The following is a 21,126-nucleotide window of genomic DNA, read 5'->3' on the forward strand; positions in this document are numbered from 1 at the left end:
CTCCCACTATCTACCCAAAGGTCAACCAATGCGGTGAATCTATGTGCTGATCAAATGTTGGTATTTGAATGATCAACCTTAAACACAAATATAGTTTCACTTCATTTTCATTTACACACACAGTCCATGCATTTACATTTTAAGCAAACAAATCACCCCATTTAATCAGAATGGTTTAATTAATTCACATAACTCTCAGTTTAAGGAATGTAATAAATGCAGGTGGAAATTTGAATATCCTCACAAGCCTTTATTTCCTACTTTGCACTTTAAGGAAGCTGCAGTAACACTACAGTTAAAACACACACACACACACTACTATCAGAACAAGGAATTACATTAGGTAGAATGGACTGCATAGATTTTGGTATTTTGTCCATTAAGCAGTTCACATTAAGTTTAATTCATTAGTGCCTTTGTAAATCAGAGAATACTGAATTAATACAAGACTTAATTGATTTGGTCGATTTGAAAATTATGGTTCAGAATCAGATCTGAATAAAGCTCTGGAGTGTGAAGTTAAACGTTTCAGATATTTTTGTGTCAAACTGAACAACAGCAGATATAAACTCAATTAGTTTACTGCAACATTCCTGTCTGGTTATGATTGTAACGTTTGTTTCTGTCGGGATTTTTATATTCTTCTTGTTCCATTAATACAACCTGCTTTCTTCTGAATGAAGTGTGTGTGTGTGTGTGTGAGCAGAATGGTTTTAATTTATTTTTTTACAAATAACTATTTGTTCAAGCAGTGTATTTCAAGCAGAAAAAGCGTCAAAAAAGGCATAAAATGCCCTTTTACGTGAACGTGGTCAGAGACTGAACCAGAACGTCTCAACACAGTAACATCTGAAGCATCATTGTTGTCCATGTTTGTGGAGCTTTACACTTCGTCAAGCTAGTCAATCAAAAGAAAGATTGGTTATGTTGACCTTGCTTTGTCGTACACTCAGACTGAAGAGACACTTCCTTACAGTAACATGTTCAGATCTTATTAATAAGATATGTTGTTGACAAACATTGGCGTTTCTAAGGCAGTGAGTGTGGATGTTAACATCTGAGGTGACGTCATCGTAACAGTCAGATCAGGAGGAAAAACTGAGATCAGCCTGCTCATCTTTCCTGGAGCTGACATATTTGATATTCTATTTCATATCCTCTTATTGAGAACTATAACCGTAGTTTTCCATTCAAAGCCACAGTAGAAGAAGTGAAATCATTTAGTGACGTCCATCTCTGCTGTGCAGAAAACATCAGAAACTGCGTCTGTGAGGTACTCCAGGTTCCAACTTCATCATACAGAACCAAACCAGATAAGAGCTCAAACATCAAATGTTCATATTTCTAGATTACGAGGAAGTTTTAGGAACTTCCTGTGTTCTGACCTCAGGAGCCAGGTACTCCGGTGTCCCACAGAAAGTCTTCATGGTGGCAGTGTCAGTGATGCCCTCCTTACACAGGCCGAAATCCGTAATCTTTATGTGTCCATCTTTGTCCAACATGAGGTTCTCCAGCTGACGGGCAGAGCAACAGGGAAAAAAAAGAGAAAAGTCACCGTTTGTTTTGGCGCTTCAGTGTACATGTCAAGGAACTCGGTGAGCTCAGCACATCCTGAATGTCGGAGCACTTTTACCTTCAGATCGCGGTACACGATCTTGGCAGAATGCAGGTAATCTAAAGCAGAAACGATCTCGCCGCCGTAGAAACGAGTGCGGTCCTCTGAAAAGACTCTTTCTCTTGACAAGTGGAAAAATAGCTGCAAAGAGTAAACGACAAACGTTCACACATTTAAAAAAAAAATTCTCACCTTATTCACCAACATTGCTTGAAAAACATTGCTGGATATCTCAAGCAAACAAACCCCTGATTAGCTGGGATGGAGGTGATGAGATTAAATTTAATTTAAAGGAAAAAACATCAGTAGAATGACTCATATGAAGCTTAAAGCAAAACAGGTAGTAGAAATGTTCCTTCTTTTAATTGGAGTTAGCCTAATATTTCATTAATAATACAACTATATAGGTTGACTCATTGATAGAAAGGACAGATCAGACAGAAATGTAAGTGGTTTCTGTCTAAAAGTAATAAAAACATAATATCTTACCTGTTGTAGATAGAGTTAATTCGGACAGGACTGACAAGCTAAAGGCTAGTCTGAACTCACTCAAGACCAAGGTTGATCATTGCTGCCTTAAAACAGCTCCAAACTCTGAAATTTCATTACTATTCCTGGACAAACTAATCTCATTTACAGAAGAGACCTGTAGCAATAGAATACAGAATATAATAAAACTCCTGCAGGAAGTGACCGCAAGCTGCACTGGAACTGCTACAGCTATCTGCTGCTATCTGCTCTTGTAAATAATAACAGAATACTACATAAACAACCTCATATTGTGAAATTGACAGCAGTGAAAAGGTTTCAGAAGCAGCATTCACATGAACCGACATGAAATTTTGGAGATGGAAGCTTAAGACAGAAACCCACTCTGGTCTTAGCTTGGCTCAGACTAGCCATTAGCTCTTCAGCCCTGCTATAATAAACCACTTCTCCAAACCGAGGTTGTTCAAAGAGCTATCTACAACCAGAGACCTACTTCAAAATGGCTCAACTGTTCCTATAAGTTCGATTTTCACTCTCCAGCCCCTTCATTAGGTACACATGTTCAAATGCTCGTTAACTCATATAGCTAATCAGCCAGTACCATGGCAGCAACATAATCCCTGTAGGCATGTAGACTTGGAGAAGACGACCTGCTGAAGTTCAAACCAAACATCAGAATGGGGAAGAAAGGAGACTTAAATGACTTTGAATGTGGTGTGGTTGTTGGAGTCAGACAGGCTGACCTGTTGGAATTATCACACACATCCCTAAAGAAAGACTACAGAGAGAGACTGTTTCTTGTTCTTAGCTGACAGGAGTGGTCTTCTGCTTCTGTAGCCCATCTGCTTTAAGGTTGGATGTGTTGTGTGTTCAGAGATGGTTTTCTGCAGACCTTTGGTTTGTAGGGAGTGGTTATTTGAGCTACTTTTGCTTTTTTGTCATCTTGAAGCAGTCTGCCCATTCTCCTCTGACCTCTGACATTAACAAAGCTTTTTGTTATCTGCACAAATGCCGCTCACTGGATATTTTTCTGGTTTTGGACCATTCTCTTTAAACTCTAGAGATGGTTGTGTGTAAAAATCCCAGTAGATCAGCACTTTCTGAGAAACTCAGACCAGCCCATCTGGTGCCAACAACCGCGCTACAGTCAAAGTCATTAAAATCCCCTTTTTTCAACAAATTGATGTTCAGTTTGAATTTAACAAGTCATCTTTACCATGTCTACATGCCTAAAGGCATTGAGTTGCTGATTAGCTATCTGCGTTAACAAGCTATTGAAAGGAGCAACTTCTCAAATGTACTCTCACGTTGTTCCTTTCAGGTTTATTGAATGATATTTTCAACAACGTTAATAAATACTTGGAAAATATTTGGTGAGCCGGGGCTTTAAGACCTGAGGGGACAGTCACCCTGTGAGCAGGAGTCTCACAGGGTGACTGTCCTATAGTCCAATATTAGTTAGGCTCTTCAACATACTGTATCTTAAAATAACTCCCAAGTAAAACAATATATTAACAGATTAAACCAATTATCAGCATCAAAACATTTCAGCAGCCTCTTACTTCTCCTCCATTGACGTATTCCATAACAAAGCAAAGCCGGTCTTTAGTCTGGAACGAGTACTTCAGGGACTGCAACACAAAATACAAGACAGAAGCTTTAGAGTCTGAATTCAGAACATTCCCTCCATATTTTTCCACACAAACAGTCTTTGGTCACGGTTTCTTTGCACTGAACTCTGTTCAAGTTTTTAATAAGAACAGCTGCATCTACGGTTGATATTTAACAGGATCTACAGTCGTACTTACGGTTAGGAAAGGATGCCGAGTGTTTTTTAATACCCTACTTTCTGTGAGTGTGTGAGCAACTTCATCCTGTTTAAAAAAAATAATAAAATAAAGAAAAGTGATTAGCTAAGAGACAAAAAGAGTACTGTTACTGGAAGTATAATGTGTGCAACCCCAGCCCATATCAGGATAAACAATTAGCAGAGTTTGTAAGCTGCTATTTTAATATTTATGAGCAAAAATATATAAATGATGTAAGAATCAATAAGAATGTTTCTGCTACCCAATCAAAGCCTTAGCTATAGGTTAAAAACCAGGATGAGGACCTTGGCAATGATGACTTCCTTCTTCAGGATCTTCATGGCGTAGTATGTGCCGCTGGCCTTCTCCCTCACCAGAATGACCTTTCCAAACGTGCCTTTACCCAGGAGCTTCAGATAGTCAAAGTCATTCATTGTCTGCGCAGAATACAGGAGGAAAACACAACCAAATGTTTTGTTTGGCCTTGTTCTCCAACATTCATTTTGTTTAAGAGGAAAACCACCTTGTTCCATCAGAATGGACCCAGGAGGACATTGATCCACAGCCAGTATTTCCAGTATTACCTTTCTATTTGTCATGTATAAGAATATTCTCGTAAACACAGCATCATTTCTGGAAATGATTTCATCTAGACAGGAATGCACAAAACTACCTAAAATGCAGTAGTATCTAAGCCAGGCCTGTTATACATCAAAGCAGATGCTCCAAACAAGAAGAAAAAGATGATGACAGTGAATACAGGTGCAAAAACTGAATCTTATTTGTAGACTGAAAACGAAGTGGAACTTGTGCTTTGTGTCACATTAAGCTACATATTGACTGGGAGTCGTGTCAGTCCAAACACATAAAGGACAAATATCAGACAGAGCATCCAGTGAGGGACAGCTGGAGGGACGGGTTCTCCTTACAATGTTTTTTATACACAAGTGTCTGTCTTTTAAAACCATTACCATTTCCCACATGTTTTAAACATATACTTGATGTTCAGTATATTTTTAAAGCTTTTTTATGTTTGCTTTAGTGTTGACAGCTCAGTAAAGTGATAAAAAGCTTTTTTGCCTTTGATTATTTGGTGTAATCAGAAGGGTTTTTACTCTGCTCTATTTAAGGCTGTTATGGCTCATCAGCCTTGTCTGCTCATGGAGGTTATGCAGTAAGTGAAGGTTTTGACGTAGGTGAGAACCTAGCATCTGCAACACAAACACAAGCATACAATCTGTCATTACTGTTGATGACGTGGCTGTCACACATGGGGTCGTAGGTTAGGCAGGAGGTGGGAGTAGAACGTCATTTGTGTTCTGGCTGTCTACACAAAAAAACAGAAACCTTTCAAGGTTTTTTCACACTGGAATCTGATTTTTAAAACACTGTTTTGAGGCTCTTACAACTACGTTTCCATATGAACACAAGACTGAAGCAATAAAAACATTCAGGTATTCACAAAGATTGTTCCTGTCTAGCTCTACTTCCTCTGCTCTCACAAACAACTTGTTGCTCACAGTGAGGGTTCAGTTTGGTTCTCAGTTCTGTTTGCTGATCTCTGGCACACATTTTCCCTACAGCTGTCATATAAAAGCCTGCACCAGCCGTTGTGTACCTTTCGTTTGTAGTGGCTGATGGAGGTGTCCATCTCCTCCTCGTTGACGTTCTCAATCTGAGACGTGGGGCTGCACAGGATGCCTTCCTCCTCCTGCTTAGCCAGCGACTCTGCTACCATCTGGATGGCCTCGGCCCACTCGTCCCTGCAGCACACAGTCAAAGGTTTAAATGTGAGCAGACATTACTCTCCTGTTTTAAAAGGGGAATAGGAACCATTAAACTCCCAGTAAAGTCAGTTTTCACATAGTCAGACTGCACAAGAGAAACCAACTTTCCAACATTTAAAAGATGGAGACACCGTCTGATGTGATGTGGTGGATAATAACTAAAAAGAAAATGTTTATTTAAAACACAACCATAAAACAGACAGAGGGTTTATTATTAAGAAAACAATTCTCTTTATAAGTGAACATTTTTAAGTTTTAAGCAAACTGTCCTAAACACAACTTTTAACTTGTCTAAAACAAGAAATAAATCATCTTGAAATTGGTTTGTCACCTAAATACGAGAGAGTGGCAGCTAACTCTTAATAAATCCCTTTATGATCCCATCAGGAAAGAAATCATAAAATGCGCACTTTATTGTGTTTTAAAACCAAGTCATTTGAAACTTGTAAACCAGGACCACAGTCCTGCCTGTATGTCTCCCAGCAGTGTGTTGACTTTTGTGTCCAGTGAAGAGAATGGTTTTAGTCCATAATCGTATGTTTTTATGTGATGACAGGTAACAGTGAGTTCATCTGCGTATGTTCTCCAGCAGATTCAGCATCGGACCCCCTGCCAGACCATCCCACTACCCCCCCACCAGCCTGTACCATCACACCTGCTGCACTCTTCACACCCCTTCAACTCGGCTGTCTGCCTTTCTGCAGCCGATCTTCGGCCCGAGGCCTTGTCCTCACCACTTCTAATTAGGGCTGCTCCATTATAGAAGAACTAATAATCACAATTGTTTTGGTCAATATCCTAATCACGATTACTGAATACAATTATTCTTTGAGTTTGGAAACACTGCATATTTTTTGCACGTAAAGTGAATTGCCTTGAAGGTGAATTTTTCCTTCCTGTTGAACTTTTCATTAAACCACCTGACAAAGTGTTTATTTATGTAGACTACTGGATATAATTATAAACACAAATGACTAAAATCAGCAGAGTACTGCAGTTCCATTATATTGTGGAACTTGATAAGAGCTTTTTTTTTTCTTCCTCAAATTTTCTTCTTTTTTTATTTTACACTTTAAACATGTTTTTTCACCTTAAAAAATGCCTTATCATATGATAGATAGATTAATACAATTCCAATAAATAAAAAAAGTTTCAACAAGTTTCAGGAGGCGAGACAAGAAGAAAAGCACGCTCGTAAAGTTGGACACAGTAGAAGCTTTTTAATAATATTGTTTTTTGGCAATTATGCTGTTTTTGTGAATGTTTGCAGCAAAAATCAGAACTGAAATCACACATTCGATTAACTGCACGGCCCTACCTCTGATATTTGTAAAAATTGAGATTTTCAGTTGTGATTGGACCTTTTGTCAACACAAAAGGAGAGAAAAAGAGAAATTTTCAAAGCGTTTTCCAAAGTGGAGATTTTTTTAAAAAATTTTAAAATCTGGTTGAAACTGTCTATTTTAACACCAGAATCTCTAGAAAAACCATCAATTCAACCTTTGCTTTGCTCAGATGCTGAAACTTTATCCAATTCTAACAATTTTACCAGCAATACCACCCGTAAGAGGGCAGAACACAGGTTGAGCTAAAAGCAGTAAATGTCTGACTTGGGCTCGATTAATAATCTTTTAGTGAATAAATACAATACAAACCAAACAGCCTTCATCTACTTTTAGGACACAAATTAAAATCTCTCTAACCTCTCATCCGGAGTGTCGACATGAAAAGTCCTCTCAATGACGGTGGTCCACTGCAGACAGCGGATGATGAAGGTGTTTGGTTTGGGTCGTTCTGTCTTCATCAGCTGACATTCTGAATGGGCCACAGAGAGGTGTGCTGTATTACACAGAGATTAGGGTTCAGGAACAGGGAGAGGTGGGATAGTGCTTGTGTCGTACTTGCTACAGAAAAGTTGTTGAGCGGATAAGCCAGGTCTGAGTCCTGCGGTTTGTCCTTGTAACCGATGAAAGAACCGTCCGTCTTCAACAGGAAGTAGCGCGGTCGCCAGTTCTTGATGTACTCGCCTACATAGAGGAACAAATAGAGACCAAAAGGTTACATCCCGATATCCTCACAGAGGTTCCGCAACTTCTTCTTCTGTCGCTCCCTTTAGGGGTGCAGATCATCTGCCTCTATCTATCCCAGCAGCCTCCTCTGTTATACCAACCCTCTGTAGATCCTCTGTCACTATATCCATGAACCTTGTACTTAAACTCATCCAACTTCAACACTTCTCCTTACAGTTTCACTGTTCCACCTCTGTCCTTCTCATTGACACACAAGGATTCTGTCTCGCTTCTACCGACCTTCGATCCTTTTCTCTCCACCTCACTGGACTCTCTCCCACCTCCTCCCTACTCTCACTGCAGATCAGTGTCGTCTGCGAACATCGTAGTTCATGAAGAGTCCTGTCTGACCTCGTCTGTCATCCTGTCCATCCCTGCTGAAAACTGGAAGGGGCTCAGAGCTGATCTCCGATGTACTCCCATGTCATTCCTACTGCACACCTCACCGTTAAACCTTCCTTAAATTAACCACGCAGATTTCAGCTACTTCCTCCTTACATTCTAAAACATTTGCTTGACTGAATGTGTCCCAGCATGTCCCAGTCTGAAAGCAGACTAAAAACAGCATAATTTCACGTCTTTTTTTTCACTGGGAAACTGTCTTCACATTGTAGTGCTATTAAAGTTTTTACCTTCTTCTTTCAAGTGAGTAATGTTTGTTCAACTGATGTAGCCATTTTTGAAAAATAAAAATGTTTATTTTATAAACATTGATTTTAAAAACTCAGTGACCTGATTTAGACTAAAATATGCTTTAAAAGCCATCAAAGATGCATTTTTAATCCCACCTTTTTCTTTAGTCAGTTTTAATTTCATCTAATTGTCCAACTGTTTTTATAGGGTCAGTCCTGCTTATTTCTGAAGACAGAATCTAAAGATTACTGTAACAGAGGGGTGTTTGTTTTCATTTTTCAATCTCCCTGCTGATCTGAGTCATCGGTGTGTGATGAGTCAGATCACTGTATTCATTAATGTTGCAATACATGATCTATATTTTAAAGCAATACCAGCGCAGATCGTCCAGTCATACCAGCATCAGAGCTAACAAAGAGAGAGGCGCTCAGACCATACAGAAAACAACCGAGGTGAAACGGCAACTATTTATCAACTGTTCTCACACACGCAGTGACTCACAAGTCTTCAGATCAACAGAGTGATGAGGACAACAACACCTTCATCATCACAGACGCAGAAACAAATCTGATGGTTGTGTCAGTGAAGCAGCTCGAACAGCAAACTGATGAGTAGCCGGTCTGAAATGAGGCAGGTGAACAGGGGGACCGCAGGTTAACTACAGAATGAAAGCTTCTAATAACAACCGACTCTATCATCTATCAGGGTTTAATTATTTTTGCTTTATTACAAATACATTTATATATTTTGGTCATCGGAGCACTCAGTCCACATGGCATGGTGGATGCGTGTGGTGGGAAGCTAGAGCTAAAAAATAAGTTTTAAGTCTCAACGATATCCTGCCAGGACGTTCAGAACTTCTGTGTCACCCACCACTGCCATCAGACGCACTTATGAGCAACAAACCACCAGTTAGCCCCACCATGATGCCTAAAACCACCATCAGCCCAGTCAGCACCAGCGGGAAGAATGAGACCAATAAAAATCAAAATCACATTAGCCTGGAAGCAGTAATATACAGTTGAAACCAAATGTTTACTTACACTGTATACAAAAACAATCATTTTTTTTTCTCACTGTCTGATAATAAATCAGACTAAACCTTTCCTGTTTTTATCTGTTCAAACATTTATACACAAGTATAAACACCATGAATGTCCTGCCATCGTACTGCTCAGGAAGGAGACGGGCTCTGTGTTCCTGAGATGAACGTGTTTTGGTGTGAAATGTGTGAATTAACCCCAAAACAAAACAAAAAGACCTTGTGAAGATGCTGCTGAAGCTGAGAGTCATTATCCACAGAGAAACAAGTCCTGAACCAACATGGACTGAAAGAACACTCAGAGGGGAAGAAGACATTACTAAAAAAAAAAAAAAAACACATAAAAAGACAGATTACAGTTTGTAAATGCACAGACGGACAAAGACCTTAACTTATGGAGACATGTCCTGTGGTCTGATGAAACTAAAAGTGAACTGTTTGACCATAAACACCACTGTTACATTTGGAGGAAAAATGGAGAAATTCCCACCATCCCATCTGTGAAGTACGGTGGTGGCAGCATCATGCTGTGGGGGTATCTTTCTGCAGGAGGGACTGGTGCTCTTCACAACATAAATGGCATCCATAGGAAATCAGCCATGATTGTCTTGAGATAAAGCTTGGGCTCCAATGGTTCTTCAGATGGACAATGACCCTCAGCATTCTGACAAATTAGGTACAAAGTGGCTTAAAGACAAAGTCAGGGTTTTGGAGTGATCATCATAAAGATCTAATTTCAACCCCATAGAAACTTTGTGGGCAGAGCTGAAAAGGTGTGTGTTTGTGCCTACAAACCTGACTCGGTTCCACTGGTTCTGTCAGGAGGAACAGGACAAAAGTCCAGCAACTACTGTGAAAAACTTGTAGAAGGAAACCTAAAACCTTTGACCCAAGTCAGACAGTTTAAAGACAATGATACCAAATACTGAGGAAATGGATGGAAACTTGTGACTCTGAGGAAAGTAATAGAAAAATCTTGCTCTCATTATTCAGCCATTTAGAAAATAGAAATAATTTTGGGAATCCTAACTGACCTGAAACAGGAAAGGTTTAGTCTGATTTAATATCAGACAGTGAGAAACAATAATTCTGTCTTTTTAAACAGTGTATGTAGACATGTAGTTTCAACTGTACAATAAAAGATGCTACCATTGAAGACACTTGGGGTTGACTGTCTAGTCCAAAAACATGTGAACTTATAAATGATTGTGGACTGCAAATCTAACACCAGAGGACAATGATCGCTCATGAAATCTTTAAGCTAGCATCTGTAGGTTCCTAACAACTCGAACCAAGAAACTAATGGTTAAAACCTTAAACTTAAAGACTGATGTGGTGGACAATCCAAAAGATGAGATCATAGTGACTACATCCCTGGGAAAAACAAATTCAGCTTGTTTAAATTTTCAATTAAAAAAAAGAACAATCGGCATTAGACTCTGAAAACACAAATGTTTTTCCAAACTTTATTTCCTGTTTTCTTCACGCTTATCCAAACCTGGAAAATACTTAAGTCACTTTTCAAGATGGAATAAAAGTCCTGATGGAATCTGCCAAACAAAAAAGCCTTTCTTGCTGTCTGACCAATGAAGTTTAGCCCTTTTAAAATAAAAAACATGGATTAAACAGAGTCTTAAATGTTGTTGATTAATTCACTAATTGATCCAGAGTTTGTTGGCCACACTGCAAAGTCTTTAGTTATATTTTATAGCTCAAAATGTTTGGACAATACAATTTTTTTCCCTCCTTAATAATGCACATTTTCCAAACCATAATCCAAACCGTCCGGAGCTGTGTGTGTGAGTGAACACTTCAGATGGCTGCTGAGACTGAACTATAAGCCCACACAGAGGTGCAGAACAATTCAGGGGCTTGAGGGGGGAAGAGGAAGGAACTGAAGTGTTAGGTCATCCTCTGTAGCCTCATAGTGCCACAGAGAAACGTCCCCCTGCCTGCCAGCCAACACACACCACACACCTCCTCTGAACACAACTGGACACACTTGCACAAACACACACAGCAGTGTGGGAACTAAAAGGCAGCGGCTCGGGCTGGAGCGGAGCCCTGCGGAGCCCTGCGGAGCCCTGCGGAGCCCTGCGGAGCCCGCCTTCACTGCTGGCCCTCTGGCAGGTAAACAACTATTGTTTGGAGGTGCTGTTCTTCAAACTGGCAGAGCAGCTGAGGCTCTGTCCACTCGGAGCCGGATAGAATAAAAAAAGCCCACATCGCTGAGGACAAGCTGCAGTTTTCAACAGGCACCAATGGTGCCGTTTCCACTGCAGCTTTACACGAAGCCAGCTCCAATCGGTGCTCCTTTTACAAAACGTTAAAAACTGTCCCCTCCTGTTCTCACACTGAAAGTATTAAAACCACTTAGAAAATAAACTAAAGTTGAGTTCCAGACAACTTCATAACTTAATAAAAGAACTGATTAAATTTAAAATATTACTCACTGCTTTGCATGCAAGGTTTTAAACAAAGATCTCGCGAGATTTGTTAGCACTCAGTATGTGCTAACAGCTACTGTGACAGCCATCTTGAATCAGGTTGTAAATGAATATTATATAATTACTTTCTGAGAGGATCGATAAAATCCGTCCAGTGGTTCATGAGATATTTTGCTAACAGATGGACAGACAAACAAACGCATGCACACACAGACAATTTAATAACTGCCTGCCTTTCATGGCAGCAAGCAATAGCAAGAGCAGCATCTCAATTACTTTGAAATGACAAAAAGAACCGCAGTTTCATTAGGTGGTGCCTAAAATGAGGAAATGTTCTCAGGACTATTTTCAGCTGTTTTAATCCACAGTTGGTGCAGTAATGTGGGCCAGCAGGATTGTGTATGAGGGACTTAATCAAAACAAACTGTACGTGTGTGATCGCAGGACAGAAAGCACAAGTCATCCAGTTCAACAGTGTGGCTCACTGATGAAGTTCAGACTTTCTTTGGATAAAAGTGATGCTGTCTGTCCCGGAGGAATACAACCAGCAACTCCTAGAGCAAATGTCCTGTTTTCTTAAACAGGCAAAAGTATTTTTACCAGAATATAGACACAGACAGCGTTCCAGCTGTCACGTGGAACGTTCCAATTTGTGGACGTTTTTTCTTTCAGTTTTTTAATCACCCACGGCTGAAAGACAAAGATGGGCGACACTGTTTTGTTCCCTGTGTCTGTTAGCAAAATACTCCATGAACCACTGCAGGGTTTCCCCCAGCATATTATAAGCCTGGCTGGTCGCCAGGCTTTTGCTACCCCCCCGCTTATTTATTGTACTTGACCCGTTGATCACTGCGCGAGGGTGCGCGTGCCAACAGTGAAGCAATCGCGCTGTCGCCGCCCCTGCATGGTGTCGCGTTGTGTGGTCTGGTAGCTCCCAATCCTTGTAACTTCGCGCGTAGACCGCGCTCGACGCGTTCCGTTCAAAATGGTCGGTTTTGGTGCTCTAGCTGAGCTGGTTTGCCTGTGTCGCCTGTGTTCACGCCAAGTATAAACACCTCCACCGCACACTCAGGCATGCTGACAAGCTGTTTGCAGAGCCCTGTGGGACTCTAATGAGCCCTGAGGCCGAGCCTCCTTCAGCTACCACTGGAGTTAGCAGGTCGTCAGAGCCGTGGCAATAAACATCGAACGAGCGGGTTTAACCAAAAATGGTTAGTTGAGCCGAAATTCAGCAGGTGGCTTTACAAGACCGAATATGGTAAGCATGTTTTGTACTTGGTGAAAATATTATTATGACGCGTGCTACTTTATCCTTGTTCACCAGTAAAATTATTCTATTAAATTCAGCATTAGATGCTTTGTTGTTTTGTTCCATGTAGTGATCCAACATGCAGCCTGTGCCACATAAAGCACAGTACAGTACAGCATCTGTCTGTTTTTCAGAGTTCTCTGTTGTTATTCATTGGCCAGGAATAGAGACGTGTTGGTGCTTTGTTTGCATATTTTCATTTACATTAATTTAATTTATTTGTAAATATGACTTAAATTAGGATTCAAATTAGGTGCAAACAATTTGTATTTATTTTAATTGTATTTTTGTTTGAAAAAGTATTTCAAAAGTGCCTTTTTGTTAAACTGTAGTTGTGTAAATATTTGGCACAAATATCTTACAGTATCACATAATAAATAGCCATATTTTCAACTTTCCTGTCAACTTCAATCTTTTTTTTAACTAAATCATGGCCGGCCAGCGATCGGCCACCTACCACTGGGCTTAGTCTCTTTTCTGGGGGAAACCCTGCACTGGATAGATTTTATTGAAACTTTCAGTAAATATTTCTTGGATGTACATCTACCACTAATTAACCTTTGGAGCCATTCCAGTACAAGATGGCTGCCACAGCCAACTGACCTTAGAAAACACAAAAACAGCTATAATTTAATCATTCTTACAGATATTGTGCAAAAATATATTGTGGTAGTAGCTGAGAGTCATTCACAACATGTACTACCAATATCTACTCACTGAAGGACATCTTTGCTTAAAACATTAGCCTTAACTCTTGAAGGAAACTCTGTTTATCTGTTAGCAAAATATTTCATGAACTACTCAATGGATTTTAATCAAATTTTCTGAGAGTAATCACTGGATTCACATCTTTAAGTGGTTAACTGATAATTCACCTACGTACAGCAGTGGTGTGGACGCTGGATTGTTTTAGACGACAGAAAAGATGGAGCTAAAGTGAAGCAGAATAAAACCATCTCACCTCTTTTCTGGACCCAGCCTTCCTTGACGACGTTCTGGTCGCTCATGGTGGCTTCTCCTCAGCACCAGTTCTCCCAGTTCTCCCAGGGTGGTGAGCGGTACGTGACAGCGGTTGGAGGGGTAGTGGGATACCGGGGTTTTCTTGAACTCAGTCGGCTGTCTGCGTGCTGGCTCAACCTTCTGACCTCTGTGCGCCTTCGCCCAGCTGACCTGCTCTCTGATGAGCTGTGGGGATTCTCTGTTGTCGATCTTTTCCTTAGTTTTTTCCCCTCCAACTGTCACTTTCTCTTCCCCTCCTTTCACTGTTCCGACCCTACTTCCTCCTGCCGTTCTGTCTCCTCTTCGTCTCTTCCTCCTTCCCTCCTTCCTTCTCGAGCCTCCTTTCACAGCGTTCTTCCCTCTCTCGTTCTCCGAAACTTCTTCTTAACCTTCTGCGTTCAGGCGTTTCAGGGCTGAGTCAGTCTGGAAGGAAACAGAGGCAGGGAAAGGAGAGGTGAAAAAAAAAAAAACCTAACACAGAGCAGGTCAGTGGATCGTTTCCTCCATACAGCAAATACAACAGGCGAGCAGTCATTGTTCAGAGTCCTACCACGCTTCCTGCCTCCTTAACTCCTTTTAACCGTTATCTTTTCCTTGTGTTCTTTGCTCCCTCTCTTCTCCACCAACTCCTTTCACCACCTCCTTTTCTAGCCTTATCAGTTTTTCCAAGTTTTCTCCTCCTCTCCCTCCTTCTGCTCTCCTCCCTTGTGTCAGATGTTCCTCATCTCTTCTTCCACCTCCTTTCTTTGTCTGTTTTTTTTACCTTGCCATCCTGCCACATCCTCTATCAATTTTTCTGTAAATATTTCCTAAACTACTTCAACACTGTTACCTCTTCTTTGTTCCTCCATTTCTCTTTTTTACCGTCCATCCTTTCCACAGCTCCCTTTTTATGTCCTTCCTTCTTTCTTCATTGCACTCTATCTACAGATTTCTATGCTCCTAGTTCCTGACCAGCTCCTTCTCTTATTCCTTTTAAAATCCTCTTCTTTTTGTCCCACAGTTTGATGGAACTCCTCCTCACGAGCGCCTCCTTCTTTTGCACCTTTCCTTCTCTAACCCAACCCTCCTGGACTACAACGAGTTTCTCTCTGTGCATACCTTCCTCCAGCACTTCCTGTCCCGGTCTGCTGGTGCGAACATTTCACTTACATAAGCAAGCTTGGCCAATTACTGAGCAGGTGACAAATTATTAAGGTGCATCAGTGGAAATGTTTCTTAATCTCTGTCACTTTATGGTCCAGGCATGGTTCTGCCTGGCACAGACCCACAAACACTTATCTAGTAAGCTTTAGAAAATGTATGGAACACTTTGAGGGATGAACTATGCCGTTGTAGATGGTCCTTTAACTTTGCTGTGCCTCAGAAAAGACAGAAATTATACTAAACAAAAACCACTCTGTGGAGGAGTAAATGTTTTTTTTAACATTCTCTTCATTAGATTTTAAGCTTAATGAAGCCACATTTAACAACAAACACCAAACACCCCACAGATACACACACAACCCCTATCCCATGAGTAAAAGAAAAACAAAATGCAATAAAATAATTTAAGAAACAAAAGATCAATAAATACACATACACTTCAACACATTACAGATATGCACACACACATCAGAACACATCCCTGTGGTGCTCAGTTCAGAATAATTTGACATACTGCACCTTTAAAGTAGGACAGAAAGGGATTCCAGGTTATTTCAAAAGATCCAGCCTTACCAGCCAAAGTCAGTCTGATTTTTTTCAATTTAATAAAAAAAAGGGACCTCTCTAATCCAGCGTGTATATGTAGGTGGAGCAGCAGATATGCAGTTTAGCAGCATTAGCCTCCTGGCCAGTGGAGGAGTAAACATTTTGAAGACTTAGAACAGTGCTACAACTGTCGACGCTTTTCACTGTGCTTTGAGGGGGGTTTATTTTATTGTTTTTCACACTGCCTCCTTTTCTGCCATTCAAAAAAAACAATACAGCTGAGTCCTGATCTTCAATCCAAGTAATTCAGGGTTTCCCCCAGAAAAGAGACTAAGCCCGGTGGTAGGTGGCTGCTCGCCGGCCGATCATCGGCCAACTGTGATTTAATAAAAAAAGATTAAAGTTGACAGGAAAGTTGAAAACATGGCTATTTATTATGTGATATACTGTAAAATTACAGTTTTACAAAAAGGCACTTTTGAAATACTATTTTAAACCAAAATACAATTCAAATAAATACTAATTGTTTGCACCTAATTTTTATCCTAATTTAAGTCACATTTACAAATAAATTAAATTAACATAAATGAAAAAGTGCAAACAAGGCGTCAACACACGTCTCACTTCCAGGCCAATGAATAACAACAGAGAACTCTGAAAAATAGAGAGATGCTGTAAATAAAATGCAATAAATAACCCTAAACAAACTACAGAGCAAAAGCTCCCAATGAACAGTTGACAGCAGTTGACAGTTGTAAAATTAAACACAACTAAAATACACAACATTAATTATGATAATAGTTACAAACATATACAAAACATAGAAAAATGACACAAAACCCTGTACATAATAACATTTGTCTAAAATTTAGGTTAAAATATAATAACTGTAAAGAAAACACAGAGCTGATCCTAATACATATCACAGTTACAAACAGCAACAGAAAAAGGGGACGAGCTGTCAGTTACCCGTTGCTATGGTAGCCACCAACTGTCAAGAGCAGCATAACAGACTTTATATATCAATAAATGTCAAGAGGAATAACTTTTTGACTAAAGAAAAGTAATTTGACAAATAAATAAACCAATTTTGACAAACTTCACATTTATAATATTGCTCAAATAAAACCCTGTTACACATGTAACAAAACATATCTAACGCTGAATTTAATAGCATCATTTTACTGCTAAACAAGGATAATATTTTCACGAAGCACAAAACATGCTTACCATATTCGGTCTTGTAAAGCCACCCACTGAATTTTAGCTCAACTAACCATTGTTGGTCAAACCTGCTTGTTCGATGTTCATTGCTGCAGCTCCTAGGACCTGCTAACTCCAGGTAGCTGATGGAGGCTCGGCCTCAGGGCTCATTAGAGTCACGCAGGGCTCTGCACTGATACAGGCGAACTAGCTCCGCTAGAGCACCGAAATCATCCATTATGAATGGAGCGCGGTCCGCGCCAAGTTATAAAAGGTGCACCACATGACACCACGCGGGACCTTCGCGCAGGGGCGGGGACAGCGTGATTGCGTCACTGTTGGCGCGCGCACCCTCGGGCGGTGAGGTAGATAAAGGTAGTGGTTTTGGGGGTGCGGGTGGAAAAAAAAACGTGTATAAAAAATTACGTATTTATAATAAACAAGTAGAGCTTATCCTGGCGGCCCACTAGGCTTATAATACACTGGGGGAAACCCTGTAATTTATTCCCAAAATTAGGGTCTGCAGCTCAAGAGGGGGCATTAAAGGTTGACAATTTCATGCATTTCTTATTTTAAAGGCTCCTTACTATGTGACTTTCTTTTCACTGTCTAAAGAGGCTCACCAGGTGAATCCTTAACAGTTTGCCATTTCCCAAAATGTACTTAACAGGTTTGAGGACTGGTCTTATATCGCCCAAAGTGTACACTTGTACTAATGAAAAACATTGAAAAATAGAAAATGTCAAAAAACTGAGCATAAAATTACATTTCTGTCAAAACCTTGCTCCAAGTTCCATGCGATGAGTTCTTTAAACCCACACCTTCCTTAAAATTCCAATCAGTGTTTCTGTCAAAGCTGTTTGGCAGAAAGAGCAGCGCTGGGGTCCGACTAAAGCTGGACAGTCTCACTTCACCAACATTCAGTTTGTCCTGTGTTGTTTAGAGAGGATACGCCTTTACAGCAGTGGCTCCCAAAGACAGTTGGGACATCCCAGTGAGTCATGGGACACCAACTGAGGAGCTTTGAGATATGAGATGATTTTCAAAACCCAAAAGAAATTATAAAATGATTTCTTCTGATATTTTTTTTTCTCCAAATTTGTTACAAAAGATCCAGTCAGCCTAAGTGGATAAAAGCAGTACAGTGGTCATTGAGGTTGTTTGTCTTTCCTTGTTGAATATGAATATTACTAAAGCTAAGTAATATTCAACTAATAATAGTCAGGGTTGCAAGTCTTTGTCGGTGGCATTTTGTGAGACATGAGTTGAAAAGCTTGAGAACCACTGCTTCAGTTTCTGAATAAACACACACGAAAGCAGGCAGCTTTGGTTGAATGTCAAAAATCCTTCACTCTGTGCGGTAAGAGCAGAATGAAACAAACATCTTGCCATTAATATTATGACTCTTCCCAGAAAAAATAAGGCAATCTGGTAGTAGGTCTTCACTCTAGATGGTCTAAAAATCAGCACTGTGGTGTTTAAAGTGACTAAAAAGCATGTTGTGTCAGCTCACACCCTTCATATGGCACTTTCTAAAGCTTGATGCATCTTTATCCTTCTTAGAGGACATTAATAAAACAATTGAACCAGACTGGAGGAGTCCAGAATCGATCCACTGCTGATACACCTCAGAGTCAGTAATTGAGGTAGTCACAACGTTGAGTTGGTGAGGAAGCATGAACTGGGGAGAAGAGCACTGGTTCTAACCAGGACAGCGCCATCACTGGGCATGGTTTATTTTAAATCAGGCTACAGTATGAGGGAAGAGTTTCCATCTTGAATGGAAGAAAAACATCTGCCTGCTCATTTAGAGAGATGTTCTTTCTTTCTTTTCAGCCTCAGGATTACAAGACCGCGGCACTGACCACTGAGCTCCCACAGCCCCCTCCGCCTGCTTATTAAGCAGAAACACTAATTGTGTCCACACAGAAACAACGTTTTAGGATCCCCTAAATTGTATTTTTCCAAAATTAGGATCCAGAGAAAAAAAAATCTCTAAATGCCACTCTTACATTTTCATGTGGACAGCCTAAAACAACCTTCTGAGCCATTCCTAGGCCCACCTCTAACCTCACCTATGACCCCAAGTGGGATTGCCTGCTTGTGTTTGTGTTACAGATGCCAGGTGCTCAACTACAACAAAACCTTTGTGTACTAGATTACTTCAGTGAACAGATAAGACTTGTGAACAATAACCTTGCCTTAAATAGAGCAGAGCAGAAACCACTTATTAATACAGCAAATAATTTAAGGTCAAAAAGGTTTTTATGACTTTCATTACTTTTTTCCCATACAGGAAAATACCTACAATATACGCCATGTAAACATTTACAAAAACGTGGGAAATGAGATAGTTTTAACTGATCAACAATTGTGTAGAGAATTTAGCCTGTGAATTTACCCCCCTGCGGGGTTCAGGTGGGGTGTCTGTTACCAAAATATCTGATGAACCACTGAACAGATTTTAACGAAAAGCTAGAGAGCGATCACTGGATGCACATCTACAAGTGATGAACTTTTAGAGTCTGCCTGATTGAAGATGCTACAACACCCCACTGAGCTTACAAAACAAAGATTAAATCAGTCAATTTTTCAGATATTGAACAAAAATATGGGGTGGTAGTAGCTGAGAGTGATCCCCAAGAGATATTCCGATTGCATTACAACTTCGCCATTAACTATTTAGAGTCAACTTTGACTTTCAGCAAAATATCTTATGAACCACAGGACAAATTTGAATGGACATTTTAATTTCTGACTGACAGGAAAATGCTGACACTGTGTCCAGCTGAAATCAGCGTTACTCTGTTCACAAATGCATGGATCAAACAGGATTATTAAAGTCAGTAGCTATATTTAGCTGTAACATGTTGCAAAGTAAACTGTTAAAATACAAAGACATACATTTATATTTAAATTACAAACTGAACTAATTCAATCAGGTTTTATTCACTGAAATCTCTGAATCTGAGCTCTACACATTCCTCAGGTCCTCTGATTTTATCTTAAGCTAGAACTAAAACCCACCAAAGCACACACTAAGGCAACATTTTCCTCTAATGGTCCACGCCTGTGGAACGAGTGTGTTGTTTTTAAAAACAAATTTAGGACTCATTTGTTCAGTCTGACATTTATATTAATTATTAACAAATTTTAGCCAGCCTTAAGCAAGTTTCATTCATTTAGATTTATTGTACTTCTAAATTTGAATTTTCATTGAATTATAATTGAATTTATTCATTTTTTTCACCTCATTGTCTTATTTTAATGGAAACTAACCTTAACCCAAGTATTTGTCTTATTCTGCCTTGTATTCATTTACATATTCCCATTTTATTAATGCATTAATATTACCACTTTTATTTCTATAGATCTAAATGAATGCTTTTACTGTTTAAATATATATAATTTACAATATAACCATCTCCCTGGTGTTTCCTCATTAATCAAATTGTTCCTTTAGTCCCTCACATCATTGTTTAATCTTTTCTAAACTTATTGCAGTTCTACATTTTACTGCTAGCAGCTGCTTTTTGTTTGTTATGTCCCATTTTATTTTTATTTCCCATAAAGCACTTTGTCTCACTTTACTGTATGAAAAGGGCTTTATAAATAAAGTTTGTCTGATTGAAACATGTTCATTTTAACTGGCCATAACCATGACCTACCCCAAAGGATTCAGTAAACAACAATTATTTTCTTTTTTTATATATTTCTCTGATTCAATTCTGTTAATATCACCTGGCGCTGAAAGAATAAGGAGGACAGTAATTTCACTTGATTCTTTGTGTGTTTGTTAGTAAAACATCTCATGAATCACTGGGCAAATTTTAATGAAACCTGCAGAAAGTAATCATGAAATGCATATCTGCAACTGACTCACTTTCACAAGCAATCCAGTTCAAGATGACTGCAACAGCTCATTGTCAAATCCCAAAAATGGCTGCAAGTCAGTCATTTTCACAGACAAAGACCTAAACTTCAGTGCGGTAGTAGCTGAGACTGATCTCTGGACCTTTGTTCAAAACTTTGC

General features: G+C 39.7%; 1 protein-coding gene across 2 annotated transcripts in view; it reads right to left on the reverse strand.

The window, feature by feature from the left end:
* Positions 1-21,126, reverse strand: part of akt3b (v-akt murine thymoma viral oncogene homolog 3b) — a 35,210-nt gene that overhangs the window by 12,374 nt on the left and 1,710 nt on the right. For both annotated transcript variants that reach the window (XR_005232992.1, XM_017433764.3), the window contains exons 2-10: positions 14,161-14,621; positions 7,601-7,726; positions 7,403-7,514; positions 5,531-5,675; positions 4,218-4,349; positions 3,913-3,978; positions 3,667-3,735; positions 1,634-1,756; positions 1,386-1,514 (exon numbers count right to left, since the gene is read on the reverse strand). Coding sequence is in view for 1 of the 2 variants with exons in the window: in XM_017433764.3 (XP_017289253.1) it covers positions 1,386-1,514; positions 1,634-1,756; positions 3,667-3,735; positions 3,913-3,978; positions 4,218-4,349; positions 5,531-5,675; positions 7,403-7,514; positions 7,601-7,726; positions 14,161-14,206 (948 nt within the window). In the remaining variant the exon portion in view is untranslated. The remainder of the gene's footprint in view (positions 1-1,385; positions 1,515-1,633; positions 1,757-3,666; positions 3,736-3,912; positions 3,979-4,217; positions 4,350-5,530; positions 5,676-7,402; positions 7,515-7,600; positions 7,727-14,160; positions 14,622-21,126) is intronic.

Source organism: Kryptolebias marmoratus, linkage group LG3, assembly GCF_001649575.2.
Source record: "Kryptolebias marmoratus isolate JLee-2015 linkage group LG3, ASM164957v2, whole genome shotgun sequence".
In the NCBI taxonomy this organism is placed as follows: Eukaryota; Metazoa; Chordata; class Actinopteri; order Cyprinodontiformes; family Rivulidae; genus Kryptolebias; species Kryptolebias marmoratus.